The following is a 20,061-nucleotide window of genomic DNA, read 5'->3' on the forward strand; positions in this document are numbered from 1 at the left end:
TTAATAAGAATTAGAAATTATTTTGCAATTATAATGTAATTTCCAATTTAATATTAAGTAAAAATAGATAGAAAAGAATGTCGTATGATATTTGAAAAAATTTCTGGGAAAAAAAAAAAAAAATTTTTGAGAAAGAATTGAAGAAAGATTTTCTTGTTAAAAATAAGTACCTAGGGTCAGTCTTAGAGGATCTGAAGGTTACGCTCATGGCTGGCGTGTCTCCTAGTGTGGTAACCGCTAGATCACAAGCTCTTAATCTTAACAGGTCAGATATGCGTGCGCACAAGCTGTACTGAAGGTGCTGAGCCACGATTGCTCGGAGGTTCACAATTGGAATCTTAAGAAAACAAAGTTTCTATTAGAAAATAATATTAAAAGAAAAATACAAAAGCGGAGAAAACTCCATGTCCTAAAATAGTTGGCCCAAAAAAACTAAATTCGAATTTTTAAGAAATAAGCTTCTATTAGAGATCAATGTGAATATTAGAAAGACGTAAAAAATTCCGTAATATTAAATGTAGTTTGATCCGACAACTTAAAAATAGCTAAGTAATAAGTATGAATCAAAATTATTTGAAAAAGGATTTATTGATTCATATGAAACAAATTACCTGATCTGGATTCTTTAGAAAAGGTGTCACGTGCTTGTCGATGGCCAAAGTCAGGTACTGTATGGGCAGTTTAGGCGCTTTTTTGGTCAAAGGCTGTTCTGCAGAGGCTCTTCTCGTGATTCCCTGATACATTCTTTCAATTTGGGGGGTCCAAGGGGATTTCATATCTAAAGCACTGGCTAAAAAATCTATTGCGCCTGCCAATCCGACTACGGCGGATTTTTTAGCTGCGGAATCCTCTAAGTATTCAATGTAGGCGGCTAAATCCTTTTTTGAAAAATTTAACAGAGATTTATTTCTGTTTTCGCAAAATATTTCAAAACGGCGTAATGTACGATTGTGGAGTAGCTGCGTGGACTTAGTTCTAGAAGACGCTGTCAATTTTATATGGCGTTTCCTTTTTTCGGAAAGGTTGTATTTCTCTAAAACTGACGGAAAATACAGAGGGCCTCTTTTTTCTAGAGGTCTATTGTCTTTAAAGGTTTGTAACTGAGCATTAAACTTATGGTAATTTACAGTGGAATGTTTGAAAGACGTTCTCATTGTAAAGATGCTGAAAAAATTTTGTACAATTCATTAAAAAAACATATTGATTAAAATTGTGGTAAAGGAATGGCATAGTCTTTACCGGTATGAATCAATAAAGCGAGAGTTTTAAACGTCTTATGACCGTTGAAAAGATTATTTGGCGTAGAAGCAATGTAGTAAGGATCCCAGAGCAAAAAATTTTTTACAAAAGAATTAAAATAAGATCCTTTAACAATACAATTCCAGAAAGGGTATGTCGGCCATAAGGGCAAAACTACCACTGCTGTTATATCCTCATATAATTTTAATTTATTAAAAACACGAGAAAGGAGAGAAATCGGTGGGTGGATGTAGTAGCATTCTGAACTGGTCAGGGAAACTGTGAAAAAATCAATATCAAAACAATTTAGTTGGGGGAAGGGGGAAATGAATTTCTCTACTTTACAATTCTTAGATGTTGCGAAACAGTCAATGGAAATTTTGATAGAAAAATAATTTTGAAGAAATTGAAAATCATTAGAACTAATCCCAAATTCATTTGAGGATTTAAAAAGCTTAGAGCCTAAATCTGCTAAAGTAATAAGTGAACTGTCTCGGGGCATCCATTTAGGTATAATACGGATTGCGTATTGGAATTCTAGAATTTTTAATTGAATTAATAATTTTTGAATAACTAAATTACGGCTTCCAATACGCAAAAAAGAGTAAAGGCACATGCTATCTGTTATCCAAATAACCAGCTGTCCTTTAAGGGTGGCGAAATAATTGCTATAATGTTCAAAAGCTTTAACTATACTTAAAAGTTCTCTATGGCCTGAAGATAATTCAGCCTCTTGTGGAGTAAATAAATAATCAGAGATAATCTTACAGTCTCCAGCTTTGAAGGAAAAGGCTGAGTGGTCAGAAGCGTCTGACACAAAAATATTACAATGTTTATTTAAATCATTAGGATCAATGTTGTCAATTAAGAAAGATGTTTGATGGGGGGAAAAAACTTCTATTGTTTTGGATTCAGTACGAATTGGTTGCCCGTTTAAAGAAACAAAATGTTCTTTACAGAGGGACAGCTCTTGAAACATATCTGCATTGACAAACAAAGCTCCTTTCCAGCCATACTGTGAGGTGTAAACACCAAGGGCATGATTAGAGTTTCTTGCCACGACGCGAATAAAATCTCCATGACTAAAATATGCATGACATAATTTGCCTAAAAAGGAGGCTAACATAGTAACATCTACAGGATCGTTAGAATCAAAAGCAGCTAAAATTTTATCAAGAAGAAATAAAACTTTCTGAATTTTAACAATGGGCAAGGAAATTATCATTTTACTACTATCAAGAATAAAACCTAAATATTGTATACGACGAACAGGTTCTAGTTGACATTTAGAAAGTTGAAAATGCCAACCTGCACATAGTAAAACTGATAGGACAAAGTGAGTACTAAGAAGACATTTAAAATAATTTACTTCGACAGTCAGGCCGTCATCAATATAGACACTCACGTCTATATTGTGACGGTGACAAAAATGTTTAACTGGGCGTATCAAGGCATCAACTAGAAATACGGCTGAGGCAACCCCGAAGGGAAGCCTCAAATATTTGTAAAAAAAATAGGAATTATCAGCATTTTTATAACAAAAACCAAAAAGTTCAGTAACGGCAGGATGTAGATGTACTTGATGGTACATGCCCCGCAAATCCCAAGATGTAAAAAATACATCCTGAGAAATGCGAGGCAGCACTGTCTTAATATCATTTAAAGAGACGTTCTCTGGCTGGAGAAGTAGATTAATGTGGCGGGATAAGTCGATGCACAATCTAAAAGCAGGAAATATTTCGAAAAAATTAAAAAAGGGGTGAAAAAATGAAAGAATTTTTTGAAAAAAAAATTGAATTTGAACAAACAAAAATATTTGAGAGGTAGGGAAAAGAATTGAAAACGAAAAGAATATTTTATAAAAAGAGGGTAGAAAAAGAAGAGGGGAATCAAAAAAAAATTTGAAAAAGAAATTTAGGATAATATTTATGTGTCGAAAAATTTCCTGAGTTTAGTTGTGTTAGTTAAACTACATGTTCTGCTAGCTACCGTAAGAGGTGAACAACAATAAGGCTGATGATCGATTTGAGCAATAATACCTTTGTCTAGCAAAGATTGAATCTCTTGACGAACAAATTCTGGATTGCGGACAGCGCTATTGTTGTTCTTCTCGAAATACGGTAACACTGGAGATGTAAAAACTTAAAAAAGATAGATTATGGAGAATAATTGTAAAAAAGAAAACAAAAAAATTTTTTGGAACAATTTCATATAAGAAATAAAATGTGAAAAGAATTATTCTCAATAATCTACCTGGTTGATATCCAAAGGTAAGTGTTTGCAAAACAAAAGATGGTGCATGGAGAATATTTTTATAGAAATTAATTGCTGTAAGTGAATGAATCGAATAAGCTGGCGAATAACTAGATAAAAAATCCGATTGAATATCATATAAACGTTTATAATGGTCATAATCTTCTGTGAAACAAAAATTTTTTAGAGAAGCGATATGAAAATTTGGAATGTCGGAGGTAGGTATCTGTAGGTTTAAATCTTGAATAGCGTAAAGCGGGGTGGACTCATTATTTGGGGTTGGCGGAAGGACAGTCTTCGACTTTATGACCTTCGCCGTTACATCCGTGACAGCGAAGAGATCCTCGACCTCGTCCTCGAGATCCTCTACCCCTAGGGTTTGAGCCTCCATTTGAGTTAAACCGGCCGTTAGAGAAGCCGCCACGTGCTCCTCTGCTATAGTCCCCTCGAAAGTCAGGCAGGGAATCCGAGATACGTTGCTGCTGGGTGGTGAGGTAGCGTCTGTTACCTGCTAGCGCCACCCGGTTGGCGTGGCCGATGTTTTTCGAAAAAGCCAGTTCGATATACCCGATGGAGCTTTCAGCTATCTAGATAAAAATGAAAATCTTTATAATTTGGAAAAAATATGTTAATCTTTAGCTCAATGAAAAGAAATGTGTCGTAGGAATTATCTTTCCTGTAGATAAAAATAATGAAACTTAAATGAACTGAAAAATAATGCAAATGTCACAGAATAATCTTATAAACCTTTTTTCTGTGGTGCGGGAGCTAATAAAACTGGTGTTAATCAAATGTTTGCACGTCTTCATTAAAAAGCACATTTGAAAAAATAAATGTCATGAATAAAAAACGATTCCTATTGATCGAATTTGTACGTAAGAAAAACTAAAAATATGGCATAGATTTAGTTATTACAAAACGAAAAAGAAGAAAAAATTTATGAATTTCTTGCCTTTATTGCTTGATAGCAGGCTTGCAGCGACTGCTGTAGGTCATATAACAAGTTCTTGGGGGCTTTCAGCGCCACAAGACGCTTCGCAGCATCCTCGACATAATTCTTCGAACGGCAGGTGTCTCTTAAGACACATTTTAAAAATGTGAGAGAGACGTCATTCTTTTCATCCAAAGACTTAATAGAAAAAACTATTGTGAGATTTCCAAGAAAAGAATTTCAAATTTGAAAAAAGATAAACAAAAAACTTAATATTTGAGATAGCAAAAAATACTTAAATGTGGAAAAGAGAAAAAAATTTTGTAAAGAAATGTAGAAAAGAAAATGCCCTTAACCCAAGATAACTGCCCTTTTTTGTTTAAAATAGACTAAATAACCCCTACATATATTAAAAAATATATGTTTGACCAAGAAAAATTTTTTTAAAAAAATGTTTTTCTTACGTTTAAATGTTCGAAGAGGCGTTCCCGTTCGGCATGTATGTCTGCTGTCGTCATGCCAATCCAAGCAGGTGGGTCTGACAGTATTTCAGCTGCTCGCCGGAGGCGACGTCTAGCTTTTCGGCCGCCTACTAGTTGGCTGCTACTGTCGGAATCAGAAGAGTGCTTCTTGCTCTTCTTCTTTTTCTTCTTCTTTCCTAAAGAAAGAATGTATGAAAGCATAATAATCCGAAGAATAACGTCAATTATTCAGTCGGTGTTCATAGAAAACAAGAAATTTGTCTTTCAAATAATTGAACCAAAATAAATTTCTGTAATAATATCGGAAAATTTTCAAATAGTTCATACATGAGAGAAAGAAAGGATTTCCTTTTAAGTATTGAAAAAAGTACCTTTTCTTTTCCTTTTAGGTTCATCTGATTCCGAAGAACTCGACGATGACGAGAAAGAACTGGAAGAAGAGGAACTACTAGAGTAGCGTTTCTTCTTTTTTGACTTCTTGCGTTTAGGGGAAAAATCATCTAAAAATAAAAAGATTTAAAAAGAATAAAATGGAAAAAGGTGTAAGGTAGTGAAAAAGGAAAGAATAAAAAAGAGGGGGGGGGGGGGGAAATTAAAAAATTTTGAGAAAGAAAAATATTTGTAAGGGTAAAAAATTTGTTAAGAAGACAAAATTCATATGAACTTCAATTTCTAAATCATTGAATCAAAATCATGAGAACTAAGCATGAAATTTTACCTGAAGACACTGAAGCATGTCTGACAGGCATCTTAACTTTCTCAGATTCAATATGTGGAGCTGCTGACACTGAAGGTCGCGCTGGAGCTGCAGACTCTTGAGGTCGCGCTGTCATTTTCGGAGGCTGATTAATTTGTGGCACAAAACCTATCCCCGGCAAATATGAGCCCGCTGGGGGAAGGTTGTTTAACCCCAAGGGATCTTTCGGATCCTGGGGAATAATAGTTTGTGCGACCGATGACGGACCTGGAGCTACAACCGACGAGGGAGCTGAGGTATTGACTGGGGCTGAATAGGATCTAGCCAAATTTGTGGTTGGAACCACTGTGGATGCGGGGGGGGGGGAATTATCCTCATCTGAGGAGTTGTGTGAATGTCCTGTAGGAACAGGCATTTTTAGGTCTGAAGAGGAAATTTAAATTTAAAGGAAAAAATTTAACAATAATGTTAAATTAAAGAAACATTCACGAAAAAATTTCATGCAAAAATAATAACAAATAAAAACATGCTGTAATTTTTAACAATTCAGTATTTTGTAAGAAAAGAAAATTGAAAAAGGAAAAAAAAAAATTTAACTTAATTCAAGAAAATAGTGTTGAAACATTAAATGAAAGAAAAATAAGAATTGTTTGTAATAAGAAAGAAAAAGAAAAATTTTAGTAATTTAATTTAATCAAGAAGTGACAAGGTGTTGCGACATTCTGCTTCGAAATCTTTAAAAAACTGGCCAAAATTATCATAAACAGATTTTGCGGCGAAAAAATCGTCATCTAAAGTATGGTTAATTTCTTCTAATTGTTCTTTATAACAAGATGCACGATTAATCAACTCTCTAACTACTAAATGTTTATCAGTTTTACTTTGATAAACGACAAAATAATGCAGGTTTAAGCCTAAAATCTGCTTATAGGCAACTATATTTTGAGCATGGAATGACTTAACACTCCTGAGTTTATAGAACTCGAATGGTGTCATGATAAAAAACGTTGATCTGAAAAAAATGTTAGAGACATGAATAGGTAAGTATGTCAATTTAGAAAAAACAATATTAATATAAAAATACCGGAATTAAGAAAGCAGAAAAATAAAAAATTTCTAATAATAACTAAAGGGTTAGGGAGGGTGGGTGAAAACGTATTAAAAAGCGATGTAAGAGAGAGTACTAGCTCTATCGGTGTAATGAAAACGAATGAAAATATGAAAAACTTTTTGTATTAAAGTAAGTTTTAGGAGATTTCAACTCGTGTGCCGGCAGGCTATAAAAACGTGCGACGCGCAAATTTTCGAGAATGCTCCGTGATGTATTTCAGCAATCGATCAATAAAATAATATCAATATTCCTCATTAATTCAACAAAAAATGGCCATTTTGTAACTTCATGTTATTCCATTAAAAACGTCTTATTTCGTTTCCTTATGCTACAATTAATATTTTTTATCGATCGATATTCCATAAATCACTAAAGAATCCGTCGAAAATAAGCTAAAAGAGTTTTAATATTGGGAAAATTCGAAGAATTCGATAAGTATTTAGGAACCAATCTCCATTTACTATTTAAATTCTCTTGAATAATCCCCAAATGCAAATAAAATCCCCAACTGAAAATAGTAAATGAAATAATACGTTGAAAAAACATATATATAATACACTAAAAACTAAAACTTACTGTTGAAAACGTATTAAAAAGCGATGTAAGAGAGAGTACTAGCTCTATCGGTGTAATGAAAACGAATGAAAATATGAAAAACGTTTTGTATTAAAGTAAGTTTTAGGAGATTTCAACTCGTGTGCCGGCAGGCTATAAAAACGTGCGACGCGCAAATTTTCGAGAATGCTCCGTGATGTATTTCAGCAATCGATCAATAAAATAATATCAATATTCCTCATTAATTCAACAAAAAATGGCCATTCTAATCAGGTATTTTATTTGACTATTTTTTAAAACTATACAGCATGCATGTTTGTGTCAATAATGAAGACATTACGGGTTTTTATGTACAAAAAGTTGTTTTAAAGCAAGAAAAAAATATAATCTTTCTAGTAACTAATATACAATTTCGTAGTTTTAAATATGTCTGTATTTTGGTTTCTAAAAAAAGTACAATACCAACAAACATGCATGCCTGAAAATTAGTTTCAATATTCGTATTAAACAGGAAAAAGAAACTAAGTCGTCGTTATAATTATTGTTTGTTATTTTTGGTGTAAGGTTTTTTTTAATAAAACTTTTTTGGAACTTGTTAATTCGATTTCTGCGGATTTTCTGGTTGCCAGAAATGAAATCTACGCATCTTTTTTAGCTAGATGGCATTTGTCTGGTTAAGATTGGATAAAAAAATCATTGGTTGGTTAAATCTAATAAGTGTGGCTAGTATATGAACTGCAAATTAACTTTTAAGTAAAACGTACAACCTCCCCCAAATAGCAAGGATACACTGCATTCTTTTACTTTAATCTTATCAGAGATTATAAGGATAAAGACAAAGGCCGATAAATTGATGTACAACCCCAATGATTATACACAAAATTACCCCTTCTGTATATGATTACAATACATATTTGTGATCTACTGCAGTTCACGGTAAAATATTGCTGGTAACGAATATTGCCAAAAATCTATGAATTTTAAAGGCTGCTAGCTGCCAAACGGCTGAACGTACAGATCATGCCAACACACTATTTTAAGCGGCATAAGAAGGCCTACAAATAATCTGGAATAGCCATAAATCAATAATGCATAATTATCTCACAGTGCAGCGAAATGCGCGAAAAAGGCCTATTTTATCATTGGATCTTGGCTATTCCAGATTATTTGTAGGCCTTCTTATACCGCTTAAAATGGTGTGCGGGTATGATCTGTACGTTCAGCCGTTTAGCAGCTAGCAGCCTTTAAAATTCATAGATTTTTGGCAATATTCGTTACCAGCAATATTTTACCGTGAACTGCAGTAGATCCCATATTTGAAACGTTTGGACACTCAATTTAATGAAACAACTAATCAATAAAAGTTATTTCGTAAAAATTTGGAGACTAGTGCAGTGTAATAAACAGCCCAATTCCCCACCCCCTTTCCTGTATAGTTGTACTTGTTTATTACATACTTTTGCATAATTTTAATAAAAATGTTAACCTGAACGTTGTTTGGGAAATGGAAAATCTTCGTCCAATCTCCGCTTTCCACAAACTTAAATGTTTAAAAACAAATTATAATAACAAGGATGACAAAAACATAAACAAATAATTATACGATAAACAGTTTTAAATGGTATAAAATTCTTAAATTCAAGCTGTTATAGAATTACTTGGCTAATTCTTCCTGCTAATGAATCAGCTGTTCTTTACCTGAAGAGTAGGGGCGGGGGGCATTCAGGCTGACCCTTTGCACAGGAGAATTTGGAGAGACGTAGCTGCTCCCCACTTCATCTTCACTCTTACTGTAAGGACTTTTGGACGTACTCTGTCACAGATAAATAATTAACTCTTTTTTTCAAGAACAAATATATAGCTTTACTGCTTTGTTTTTGTCGTTTATACAAAGAACAGGATATTTTCATACCCATTATAAAATAGATAGAACTTTCAATTTCATTAAGCATATAGGAAAATAGGGAGTGAAAACAATTATAAGCTTGGATTTATTATTACTTGGATCTTACATTAGTTTTTCATGTAAATTGAAACGTGTAGTTGGCTAAAATAACAATTTCTCCCTTCCCCGCATTTACTAAATCACTCTTACTGGATGAAAGAATTGACCAATAAGTGATGTCCTTGATAGCAACCTAAATTGGCGACAATTGTTTCCTTGGCATAATATCCGAGTGAATATTTCAATTTCCCCTTTTTCAAATTCTATCTTTTATTTAAACACTAAACCTGTAATACATTATATAAAACTTTTTTCCGTTTGAAATGACATTTTTTGTTAATAATCTTTCCTGAACAACACTTGTCATGGAGGAACCATTTCCGGAACACGTGCTAACAATACCTCCGCCACCCCCATTCCCCACAAACGAAGCGCTTGTACTGCCACTACTAACATTACCATCATTAAAACCGGTTTTCAGCGGCGATATTGCTGGCCCAACCCGGCGTAGGGGCGGGGTTGATGAGGAGGGGGGTGTTGGAGGTGCAAAAAGGTTGTTGGCTACTCGGCTGATTGGGGAGGATGTGGGGGAGGGAAAGGAAGGCAGAGAGAAGGCTGTGTCACTTCCCGTGGTTGATTTAGCATCAATTGTGTCCAGGTAAGAGTCTATTTCACCAAACAGGTCGTTGTCATTCATCCTGAAATAATAAAAAAAGATTCAATTTTTTTATGAAAAATGAAACAATGAAGGTGTGGATTTTACAGTTGCGTCGGCTATGGTTTTTTTAATATCCGAACTGTTTTACACCCCGACATTGTGAATTGCTGTGCACGCCAGATGTTTGAAACACATAATAATTGTGACAATTTATATCCTTGGACCCTATGGTTGTATGAATAATATGCTAGCCTAAGAATTTTTATAGTATTTAGCCCATTATTGGACTATGCAGTTCGTTTGTTATGGTATTTTTTTTTTTTTTTTTTTAATGTTATATGAGTAATAAACATAATTAGTAAATCTTTAAAAACTTGATTTCATACATCAAATGCTTTTGTGATAAAAGAGCTACCCAAACTTAATTAGCAAATTTCCCTCTTATATAAATACATTTTTTTTTATCAAAACACAACTTTATTACATGTACTTAATACAAGAGCTCGGCAGCCTACCATAAGCAGGGCGGTTAGGCCTCCAGCAGCGGATTGTTATAATATGAAAAGGGTGGTTTGGCTGCGACTTAAGGTTTTATATATTCTTTTAAAGTGGCTATGATTAATATGTTTACTTTTTTTGATCGAGGCTCCAAATATATGCAATTACTTTTATGATTGCAGTTACGGGTGTCGAGCCCTGATAGATACTCTTATCTTGAATTAAGTTTAAAAATAGAATTTGTGACAAACAAGCCAGGGAGAGAGGTGACTGTTGGGCTGTTTATTCGTTGGTTTAACAACTTTGGGGACTTTTATGGAATTTTGATTAATTGGTTCATTAAGTTGAGTTTCCAAACGTTTCAACCACTAATTGTAATTTACAGAAGGGCTAATTTTGTGTATCATCATTGGGGATGAATATTAATTTTTCGGCCATTGTCTTATCCCTTTAGATCCCTGTAAACAAAGTAAATATTTACTCTAAGTGAAACAAACAAGTTAACAACCCTACACAAATTTTATAAACAGATTTTACCTTCAATCATAATAGTTTTCAAAATCTACATGATGGACATACAAACGTTCTAGTAAAGATTACAGAGCTGCTACGCTGTTTAAATTGCGCCAAATTTATATTTTGAACATAATCAAAATGCAGGGATATAAAGGGATAAAACAATGGCCGAAAAATTAATATAAATCCCAAATGATGATACACAAAGTTCCCCTTTTGTAGATTACGATTGGTGGTTTAAACCTTTAAACACTCAAATTAATGAACAAACCAATCAATATTTATTATAATCCCCAAACGTATAGTTAGTTTTAAGCTAACGAATAAGAAAACGTTATTATAAAACTTTGGGAAACAGTGTAATTAACAGCCCGATGTCCCATCCCTCCTTGCAAAAATGAATGTATAGTTGCTAATATTTAAAATTGCAATAGTTTATGTTTTCTTTGTGTATTTTTATAATCCTAAAACACTTGTATATTTTCATTTTATATAAATTATTGCATGTATTAATTGAATGCATACTTATGCAAGGACAATTATGTCCAATAGTAGAACAAACATTACACACACACACACACAGAGAGAGAGAGAGACAGAGAGAGACAGAGAGTGGGCTGTTTATTACACTAGTTCCCAAAGTTTTAAAATAAAGTTCTCTTATTTGTAGCACACCTTAATATTGAATAGACCCACTATTGTGGAGACCATCTGCTCGTCGTCGCGGTGACAGGTTCGAAATATTACTCAAACCACGTAATATCTAAAGATGTTAAAAGATCTTGCTAATGTTGCTATGTCACTTACAGGACAATAATTGTATGAGAAGGGGAAATGCTCCAATTTAATTTTTATCCAGGGACAAAGGACCAGGATTCTGACAAACAATTATAATTGAAAATTGCCCACAACCAACTTCTATTATTTTGCGTCTAAACAACTTCCCTTTAGATACTTCACAAAACAAGTTTTATTCCAACATCACGCCAATAAAATATCCTAATTATCAGCAATTTCAAACGGAATTGATTTGTTGAATCACAGCCCCTGGATTTTATCTATGTTGAAAGAAAATACCTTGTGGTTAGAGATAATAAGAGATAAGATATGAATATTTCTAACTACATAACTTTACCTAATTTAGGACAAATTTAAACAAAGAAACTCAATAAAAAATGAGACAATCCACTAATAGTTATTTAAATAATTTTATTTGGATAATCACTAGAACCAATATGGGTGTATCTCCCACCCCCTAAGATATATTTGATTTATTACTTAAACGAAAAATCATATCAAAACTCATATGAAGCAAAAACGAATGATTCTAATGCTTTACTTATTTCTCAAGCTTTGCTTTAATATAACTGAATCTTCCTTGTCACCAAGTTGAGTGTCCTTTATAGAACAATGCCTCTTGAGTCACCGTGTGTGGGATTATATTGAAAAATTACATATATTTGTTGTTCTTTTAATCATCTTAAAACTTTCTTTATTCTATTTAGTAATAGAAGCTAAGCCCCTAGAGGCCACTAAAAATTACTTTATAAAAAGAGGACTTTCATGTTAGATTCAAAAGGTTGTTTTTTTCACGAGGTGATTGCTCTGGGGAGGGTAAAGGTACCCTCCCCCAAAATAGTTATAAACCTTCCCTAAGAAACTTCATTGTGAAGGCGAACCATATCAGTCTAGGAGTTAACGAGATCTTTTTGAACAAGCAAACAGATATACAATTCCCGAGTTTTCTTCCTTTTTACAACATTTTTGGTTGTTTTTTATAAACATTTTGAAATGGTATATTTTATCTCCTTGACCATAAGGACAATTACCTAACTAAACTTGACCACTGTATTACAAGCGTAGCAACTCTAAATGTAAACATGTCTGCGTGTTCATTATTATCTAAAACAAAAATTATCCTCTGTTTAGAAGTAACTATACTTCTATGCTTAAACACAAATTATCATCAAATGAAATTTCCCTTCTTAAACAAAATAATATCATTACAGTTGCAAATATTTTTGACCACAGAATAATTGGAGATAGAATTATCATACTTCCTACTATACATACTAAAATAAAAAATAACCCTGCATGTACTACTCTAGTTAATAAATTAAATGTTTTGAAATCTATTGCATCCCACTTTCCAGTAGTCACCAAAAAAGAGTTTATGAATTTAGGAAAACCCCTCATTAACCTAAACAATTTTAATCCACAAATATTTTCTCTACACTTCAAAATCATGTTAAGAAATAAATTCAAAAAACAACATCCTGCAATAAAAACTCGTTTGAGAGATGGTCTATTTTTTCCTGACACTGAGTCTTTTGAATTGAGTTTCAATAAATTATTCTCTCTTCCTCTACCCCTATATTTTAAAAGTTTCTTTTTTGAACAAATATGCCGCACTCTTGTATCAAAACGAAAACTAGGTCTTTTTGGTCATAGTGACTCTACCAAATGTAATCTATGTAATGTAGAAAGTAGTATAGAACATTCATTATTTTTTTGCCTTTACCCAAAATTCTTCATAAATGCACTTGCTTTATATTTAGACTATTATTTTAATAATGATACCCCTGAATTCATTTATCTCAAAGAAAATTTTTATCTTTTTAAGGTTTGGTACCCTATATTTGCTAAAAATGAAATATTTTTTCAACTATCATTGCTAATTCTAATTGCCAAAGATCGCTCATTAAAAATTAGTAAAGATGAATGTTTATCAAGATGGACCATTCTAAACTGTTTCTCTCAATCATTGTTTGTTGTAAAATCTGCTTTATCAATTTTAAATAATATGGGTCTAAATTCTGATTTTCTTAATGATTTTCTTGAGTTTCTATTAAAACAAAAAAATAATATCTCATACTTCAAATGTACATGATTTATATTCCGTAATTCGTAATTTATCTATTATAAACATTTAAAAATACATAAATTCATAGTTTGTTTCATGTTTAACTCGAAATAAATTATATAAAAACAACACAACAGAAGTAACTATATAAGAAACTAATGGCTTCGCCCCAGGCATCTAGGGGATTTGCCCTTTGAGAAATGAAGGAATTGCTCCACATGATGTTTCAAAGTTGTTTTTTTTACCAAACGATTGGAGGGGGGGGGGGGGGCTATTTTTGAGGGGATCTGGGGTGGGGTGGGGGGGGGGGGGGGTTGATGTTTGTTTCTTGAAGTTTTTATTTTAAATTTGTGAAAAATGTTGCTAAAATTTTTCTTCTTATATGAATGCTTGTTTTTTCCAAAATAAAAAAGATCCATGTGTTCACATATAGTATTTAAAAGGTAACTCTTCAAAATATTTTTTTTTTTTTTTTGGGGGGGGGGGAGGCCCGAGGGGCTCACCGACTTTGTTGGATGATTCATATCCTATTCTGAGAAACTGAAATTTTTTTTCTAGATACTAACTAGTCGATTTTTACAGTTTTTGTTCATAGATTTTCTCTGTCTAAAAACAGGACATTTTGAAGAGTTAAAGATATTGAAGCATTTTATAACTACATTTATAAATGCTATGTAATCGAGATAAATAATTTATTTATTTTTAAAGTATAAATTTAAAAAAAGGGGACTTTCCCATTAAGAATCCTTAAAAAAGGCCCCTGGTCTAGGAATGGATATAGAATACGTGAATATTATGACAGGGGAAATTTAAAAAAATTTAGGTTGCTAGAACTATCCTCATTTATTGATCAGTTCGTTTCTCCAGTAGGAGGGGAGGGGAGGGGGTAAAGAAGGTAGATGGGGAATATTTTTATATTAGCCAGCTGGAAGTAGCATATAATCATTGTATGTGAGGAGAATCTCTCACACTATCCACATATTTTATATCCATTGGTCTTCTTGAAACAATACTCGCTTATCATACTTTTACCAATCATTTCAAAATATCAATGGCGGTTTTCCTCAAAATGCCCCGAAAGCACAGAACCCTCCCCTTTTTGAATTAAATCAATATTAAAGGTATTTAGTTATGCATGTGATTCTATTTTACCTTAGGTAAGATTAGGATAGGTTATAGAATTTTCAATATATATTTCGAAACACTTTTCTCCAGTAATGAAAATAATCGTATTAATTTTATTTGATGATTCTTATTACTTTTTAAATTCCAGAAATTTTAAAAGGCCTATTGCATCTAGTCTTTAAGTGATTTATATTAAAATCATTTAAAATCTATTAGCAGCTACAATTAATTGATTTAGTTGATCAAATTTAATAGAACACTTTTTTACTAAACCAGTTACTTCGCCCTTAGACTTGGTGAGAAATAGTTTGATGCTTTAAATGGGAATGATGTAAGGTATCGCAAACCGCTCGACCGAATTTTGGGGGGAGACCACCCTCCCAAGAGAAATTACAAGTTTTTGGTTTTCCGGGTCATATCTCTCAGTGGAGTTAAAATATCTATAAAATAGCCTAAAACCTGCAATGGATCTAAACAAAAATGCATAAAAGATAATAACAACTAATTATAGTAGATGTTGCAAAGTGTGCAGCAAAACTTACAGACAGAATGGATTTATTATTACTTGGATCTTACACCAGATTTTAATGTACTCTAATAAAGTGAAATTATGGCTTGCTAAAATAACGACCCCCCCATACAATCTCCGCCTACTATATGAACGAACTGACCAATAAGTAATGTCCAATGTCCATGTTAGCAACCTATATTGACGACACTTTTTTCCCCTGTCATATGATCCACGCATATTCTATATCCATTGTTGATGTAATGAGTGCAACAAAATTTACAGACAGAATATGTATAAACCTTGACATAATTATTAATACTGCACATGCACCGTCTGTCTCGCTAATGGATATATGATATACGGGGAAATATTGACAGAGGAAAATTTGTCGTCAGTTAAGCTTGCTTAAATGGACCCCCTTTATTGGTCAGTTCGCCAAGTATGAGGGTAGAGAATGGAAGGTATCGCTCTATCATCCAGCTGCAAGTTTTACTTTATCAGAGTACATAAAATCTGGTGCAACATCCAAGTAATAATATATCGATTGTCTGACTCCAAGTCCAAAGGAGCAAAGCTATTCTATAGCTTGGCCATCTTTGAGTATTTACAAATAAATTTATAAATTTTCTATAATATTATCATTAACTTAGCTTTTTAAATATTTATGACATGTCTGTCCGTCTGCACCGGGTAGCTCTTTTAATTGTTTTAGAAATGCTACAATCGTCGTATTGATTTAAAACCTAACATTTCAAAATGTGTATCATAGTTCGATTTGGAATAATGTTGTAAGATACCATGATATTTTTCATTTGTGGTTTACTTTCTACACTTTTAAAAGAGCTCTTTCTCAAAAACATAACATATCTGATTTGTTAGTTAAGTTTTTCTTTTATATAGAAAGTCATCCTTGTTTTATTCTAAGAAATGTCAAATCGACAGTTTTTTTACTCTATTTGTTTTTATATTTATATTCATAATTTTCCCTATTATAATGTTTACAAAATATATACTGTATAATTAAAACATTTATATGTGTTTCTTTTAACAATAAGTTAAGCTTATTAATTATCCTTAACACCCATATAAATGCAGTAAAGGAGGGGACATCGGGATGTTTATTACACTAGTCCCCAAAGTCTTATAATAACGTTTTCTTTTTAGTTGGCTAAACAACCGTGCGGACTTTTATTAAATTTTGATTGGTCGGTTCATTTGGTTGAATGTCAAACGTTTCAACCACTAATTCTAATCCACAGAAGGGCTAATTTTGTGTGTCATTATTGGGGATTTCCATTAATATATCAGCCATAGTTTTATCCCTTTAGCTTCCTGATATAAATGTATAGCTTTTCTTGGCAATATTTTTAAACTTTGCTTATAGGTAAATGATGTCATCCTTGTTAAAAAATATTATTTCTTGGGAATTTGGAACCAAAATTGCAAGATAAGACTGCAAAGTGTTCCCTGATATTTTTGTTGTTGTTGTTATTATATGAACAGAAATTCTAGTCATAAAAAATTATTAGAATATCATTATATTGTAGCTATAGCTTTCTAGAACTACTGAAAGTAAAAAATGTTTCCAATGGGTTCCGACTTTTTAGAAAAGCTTCCTATTAGACCCTCCTAGTAAATGTTTTAGACTTCTGATCTAAGTTATTATAATTCATCCTTGGAAATTACTCTTTTACCATTAAAAGAAACTTTCAGAGGTTAGGGGAGAAGCCAACAGTAAAAAAAGATGATTAATTTCAAAAATTCTTGTTAAATTATCAAGTAAATGTTTATATATTTTTAGTTAGTAACAAAAGTAAGAAATCATTTATAAAAAAGCTGATGACGGATATTTTATGTCTTCCCTTCAATAATAGAGGCAAATTAGAGCTTTCAGAAATTTTTTATAATTTTTTCTCTCTACAACTGTATTGAGATTTTAGAGATAGAAGTGAAACTTTATTCTTTTTGAGGATCGTTATAAAACTTTGTGACACTAAAACACTAAAAGGCAAAACTTAAAGTATACAGTAAGACCCACGAAAAAGTTTTTTTTTCGGGTTTACAGCCTTTATTTCTTCATGAACTTTTATAGTAGATTCTCTGTTTAATCAGGCCATCATAACCTGATTCTAAATACTTTATCAATTAAAGTAAACTTTAAATTTGAATAATAATTAAAAAAAAAGAAAATAGTTTTTTTTTCATATAAAAATGTTAAATATTAAAATGTATATAAAAATGTTTATTAATGTATTTTTAAACACCCTCCCTGCTGTTATTGTTTCTTGCTAAAAAATCCCATTCAGTTTACTTTTAACATCCAACTAAACTCAAGGTTTTTTAGCAACATTTTCTGACTTTATAGTTCTACAAATTTCTTTAATTTTACCCATCTTTTAATATGTAAATTAAATTAATATGATTTATGTCATTTAGACTGAAGAGGGTGCAATGTCCAACGAAATATATTTCAATAAACAATAACTAAGAAGTATTAAAGACTTTTTCACTCAGTGAATTTATCAGGCCGTTTTATGTTGGGTCTAATACACGTAGCTTGTTTTAATCTTTAACATAAACAAACAAGGATGAAAACATCCATAAAGGCAAAGCTTTTTATCAGTCTTATCTTATTTGACTAAGGACGTCCAAGCTTTTTATAATTGGAGGTCCCTGTATTCAAATTTAGCATTACCCCCCTTCCCAAACTTTAAATTTTTTTGGGAGGGGATAATTTTCTTCTAGAAGCAATTTCTCTTGTAAGGGTTGGGGTACATTCCCCTAAATAGTTAAAAAAAATCACGAGGACCTATGAGAAGCTACGCTGTAAAGAAGGACCATATCGGATCAGCAGTTGGTGAGATCCTTTTGTACAAACATGCAGACAAACATCCTGTTACTTTACTAAGATGTGACATATACAACTAAAATGCTTCACAGTTTTAATGCACATTTTATTTTGATAGAAAAACCTTCAAATATATAACAGTGTAGATTCGGAATTAGAAAAAAAACTATTAAAAACTAAAAATTTAAATACAATGCTTGTTTTTACCATTGTTATTAGTGTTTTAATATCATACAAATAATTTATAGTTAGCTAAACATTATTTTCCAAATAAAGCTTCCCTGAAAATTGTATATCTTACTTGTAGGACATTTTTTGCATATTATTCTTACTGTTGAAAAATGGATGATTATGGTACCTCTATAAATTTTTAAATTTTGTATGCACGTAATTTTGTTGAATTTATTTTTTAAGAATCAAAGCTTATCTGAAACTTAATATTTCCTTGATTTACTGTCCTTTTTTGTTTAAAACTAATTATTTTATAAATCTGGTTCTTGAATATAACATCTTTTAGTGTATAATTTTCATCTATAGTTTAAAATACGCTTCCCACGAATGATGCCATCCTTGTTTAAAAATTTAAAAGTATGATAAAATGAAAAATGTGATTTTAAACATGTTGCATTTTAATAATGACTCAACTTAGATGGCTAGATTAACATATACATAGAAAGATATAGATTCATTAAAAAGCAAAACTACAGATTTATCCCAAGACAATAACATCCTGACTGCACCAGACAACCAACCCATTAATTTCTTGCAAGTCTTAAATGTGTATGGTAATGAGTTGCGTCTGTTTTGGATAAAGGCATTCTATCTACTCTAACTCTTAGTAACGTTCATCTAACATAGCTGCAGTAGTTACATTAATTACTATTTAGTATGTAGTCATACCACATTTGGGGCTGAGATTCGAATAAACTCACCGACTATAGAAAAATAGATTAATAATTACTTGTAACTTACACATAAATCAACTGCATAAAGACTAAAATTGCAATTAAAATGCTAGAGCAAAACTACACTTCAATCTAGTTTAATCTATTAGGCTAGGTTAGGAACTCTCAGCCCGTAGGGTTTTGAAAAAGCTTACTTATAGCTTCAAAAAATCTAATAATCGATACCATAAAATGACTTATTTTTATGTACAAAATAATAAATAATGTATATAAGGATTAATTTGTCTCATGATAAGAATATTAATAGATGCATTTTCCAAGAAATTATTATTAAACTTTTTTGTCCATCCAACAATCCATTATATTTTTTAAGCGAAGCTTTTATATCTGGTTTATTTTTAGCTACGCCCCTAAAGGCGGCCTCTACGGACACTTGATTTGGGGGGGGGGGGGAGTCGAACTCCCAATTTTAAATTTATGCTTTAAAAGCAGAGGGGTACTTTTTCTAGGGCGATTTCTCTAGGTGGGTGTTATCCTGACCCAAAATAGTTATAATAATCCCTAGACCTTCCGCAATTAACGAGATCATTTAGTACAGAAAGACAGACAAACATCCTGTTACTTTTAAACTAGTTAAAGCTTTGCTTTTAATAATATTTGTATTCTCATAATTTGATTCATCAAACTATGATATCCGGTTATGCAATTATGTAATATTTTAAAATAATTTATCAAGTGTTTTTTTCTTTTTAATCTGGGTCTGAAGTCACCTGTGCCTTGGTTTTATCTGCCATTCTTTATGTTAGGTTTGTATATGTGTTTTGTAAATGTACATTCTCACATAAACGACCCCTTAAATAGTGGATGTAAATATTCTTTTTTTCTTCCCGAGGTAGACATTTTTTCCCCTGAGGTATCATTTTT

At 32.1% G+C, this 20,061-nt stretch overlaps 2 protein-coding genes across 3 annotated transcripts in view; both read right to left on the minus strand.

The window, feature by feature from the left end:
• LOC145328581 (uncharacterized) overlaps positions 1 to 20,061 on the minus strand; it is a 108,470-nt gene that overhangs the window by 51,215 nt on the left and 37,194 nt on the right. The window contains exons 3-5 of the mRNA XM_080172324.1: positions 9,563 to 9,911; positions 8,967 to 9,081; positions 8,755 to 8,808 (exon numbers count right to left, since the gene is read on the minus strand). Of these exons, the coding sequence (XP_080028450.1) occupies positions 8,755 to 8,808; positions 8,967 to 9,081; positions 9,563 to 9,910 (517 nt within the window). The 5' untranslated portion in view covers position 9,911. The remainder of the gene's footprint in view (positions 1 to 8,754; positions 8,809 to 8,966; positions 9,082 to 9,562; positions 9,912 to 20,061) is intronic.
• On the minus strand, positions 483 to 6,718 carry LOC145328582 (uncharacterized). 2 transcript variants are annotated; one of them, XM_080172326.1, is made up of 7 exons: positions 5,624 to 6,718; positions 5,277 to 5,405; positions 4,888 to 5,081; positions 4,445 to 4,621; positions 3,493 to 4,079; positions 2,819 to 3,380; positions 483 to 2,346 (listed from the first exon to the last, which is right to left on the minus strand). In XM_080172326.1, the coding sequence occupies exons 1-5, from the start codon at positions 6,015 to 6,017 to the stop codon at positions 3,762 to 3,764; spliced, it is 1,212 nt and encodes a 403-aa protein (XP_080028452.1). In that variant the 5' UTR covers positions 6,018 to 6,718; the 3' UTR covers positions 483 to 2,346; positions 2,819 to 3,380; positions 3,493 to 3,761. The 2 variants fall into 2 exon arrangements, with proteins under 2 accessions (XP_080028452.1, XP_080028451.1); XM_080172325.1 differs by having other exon boundaries at positions 483 to 3,380.

The sequence above is a fragment of the Acartia tonsa genome, chromosome 9 (genome assembly GCF_053477335.1).
Source record: "Acartia tonsa isolate MP-2025a chromosome 9, ASM5347733v1, whole genome shotgun sequence".
Classification (NCBI taxonomy): domain Eukaryota; kingdom Metazoa; phylum Arthropoda; class Copepoda; order Calanoida; family Acartiidae; genus Acartia; species Acartia tonsa.

Coding starts and splice junctions, on each gene's coding strand:
- LOC145328582 (XM_080172326.1), bottom strand. CDS start 6,017: ATGCCTGTTCCTACAGGACATTCACACAACTCCTCAGATGAGGATAAT. Junction 4,622..4,887: donor GCCTCTTCGAACATTTAAAC/GTAAGAAAAACA, acceptor TTTTCTATTAAG/TCTTTGGATGAAAAGAATGA. Junction 4,080..4,444: donor CCTGCTATCAAGCAATAAAG/GCAAGAAATTCA, acceptor ATTTTTATCTAG/ATAGCTGAAAGCTCCATCGG.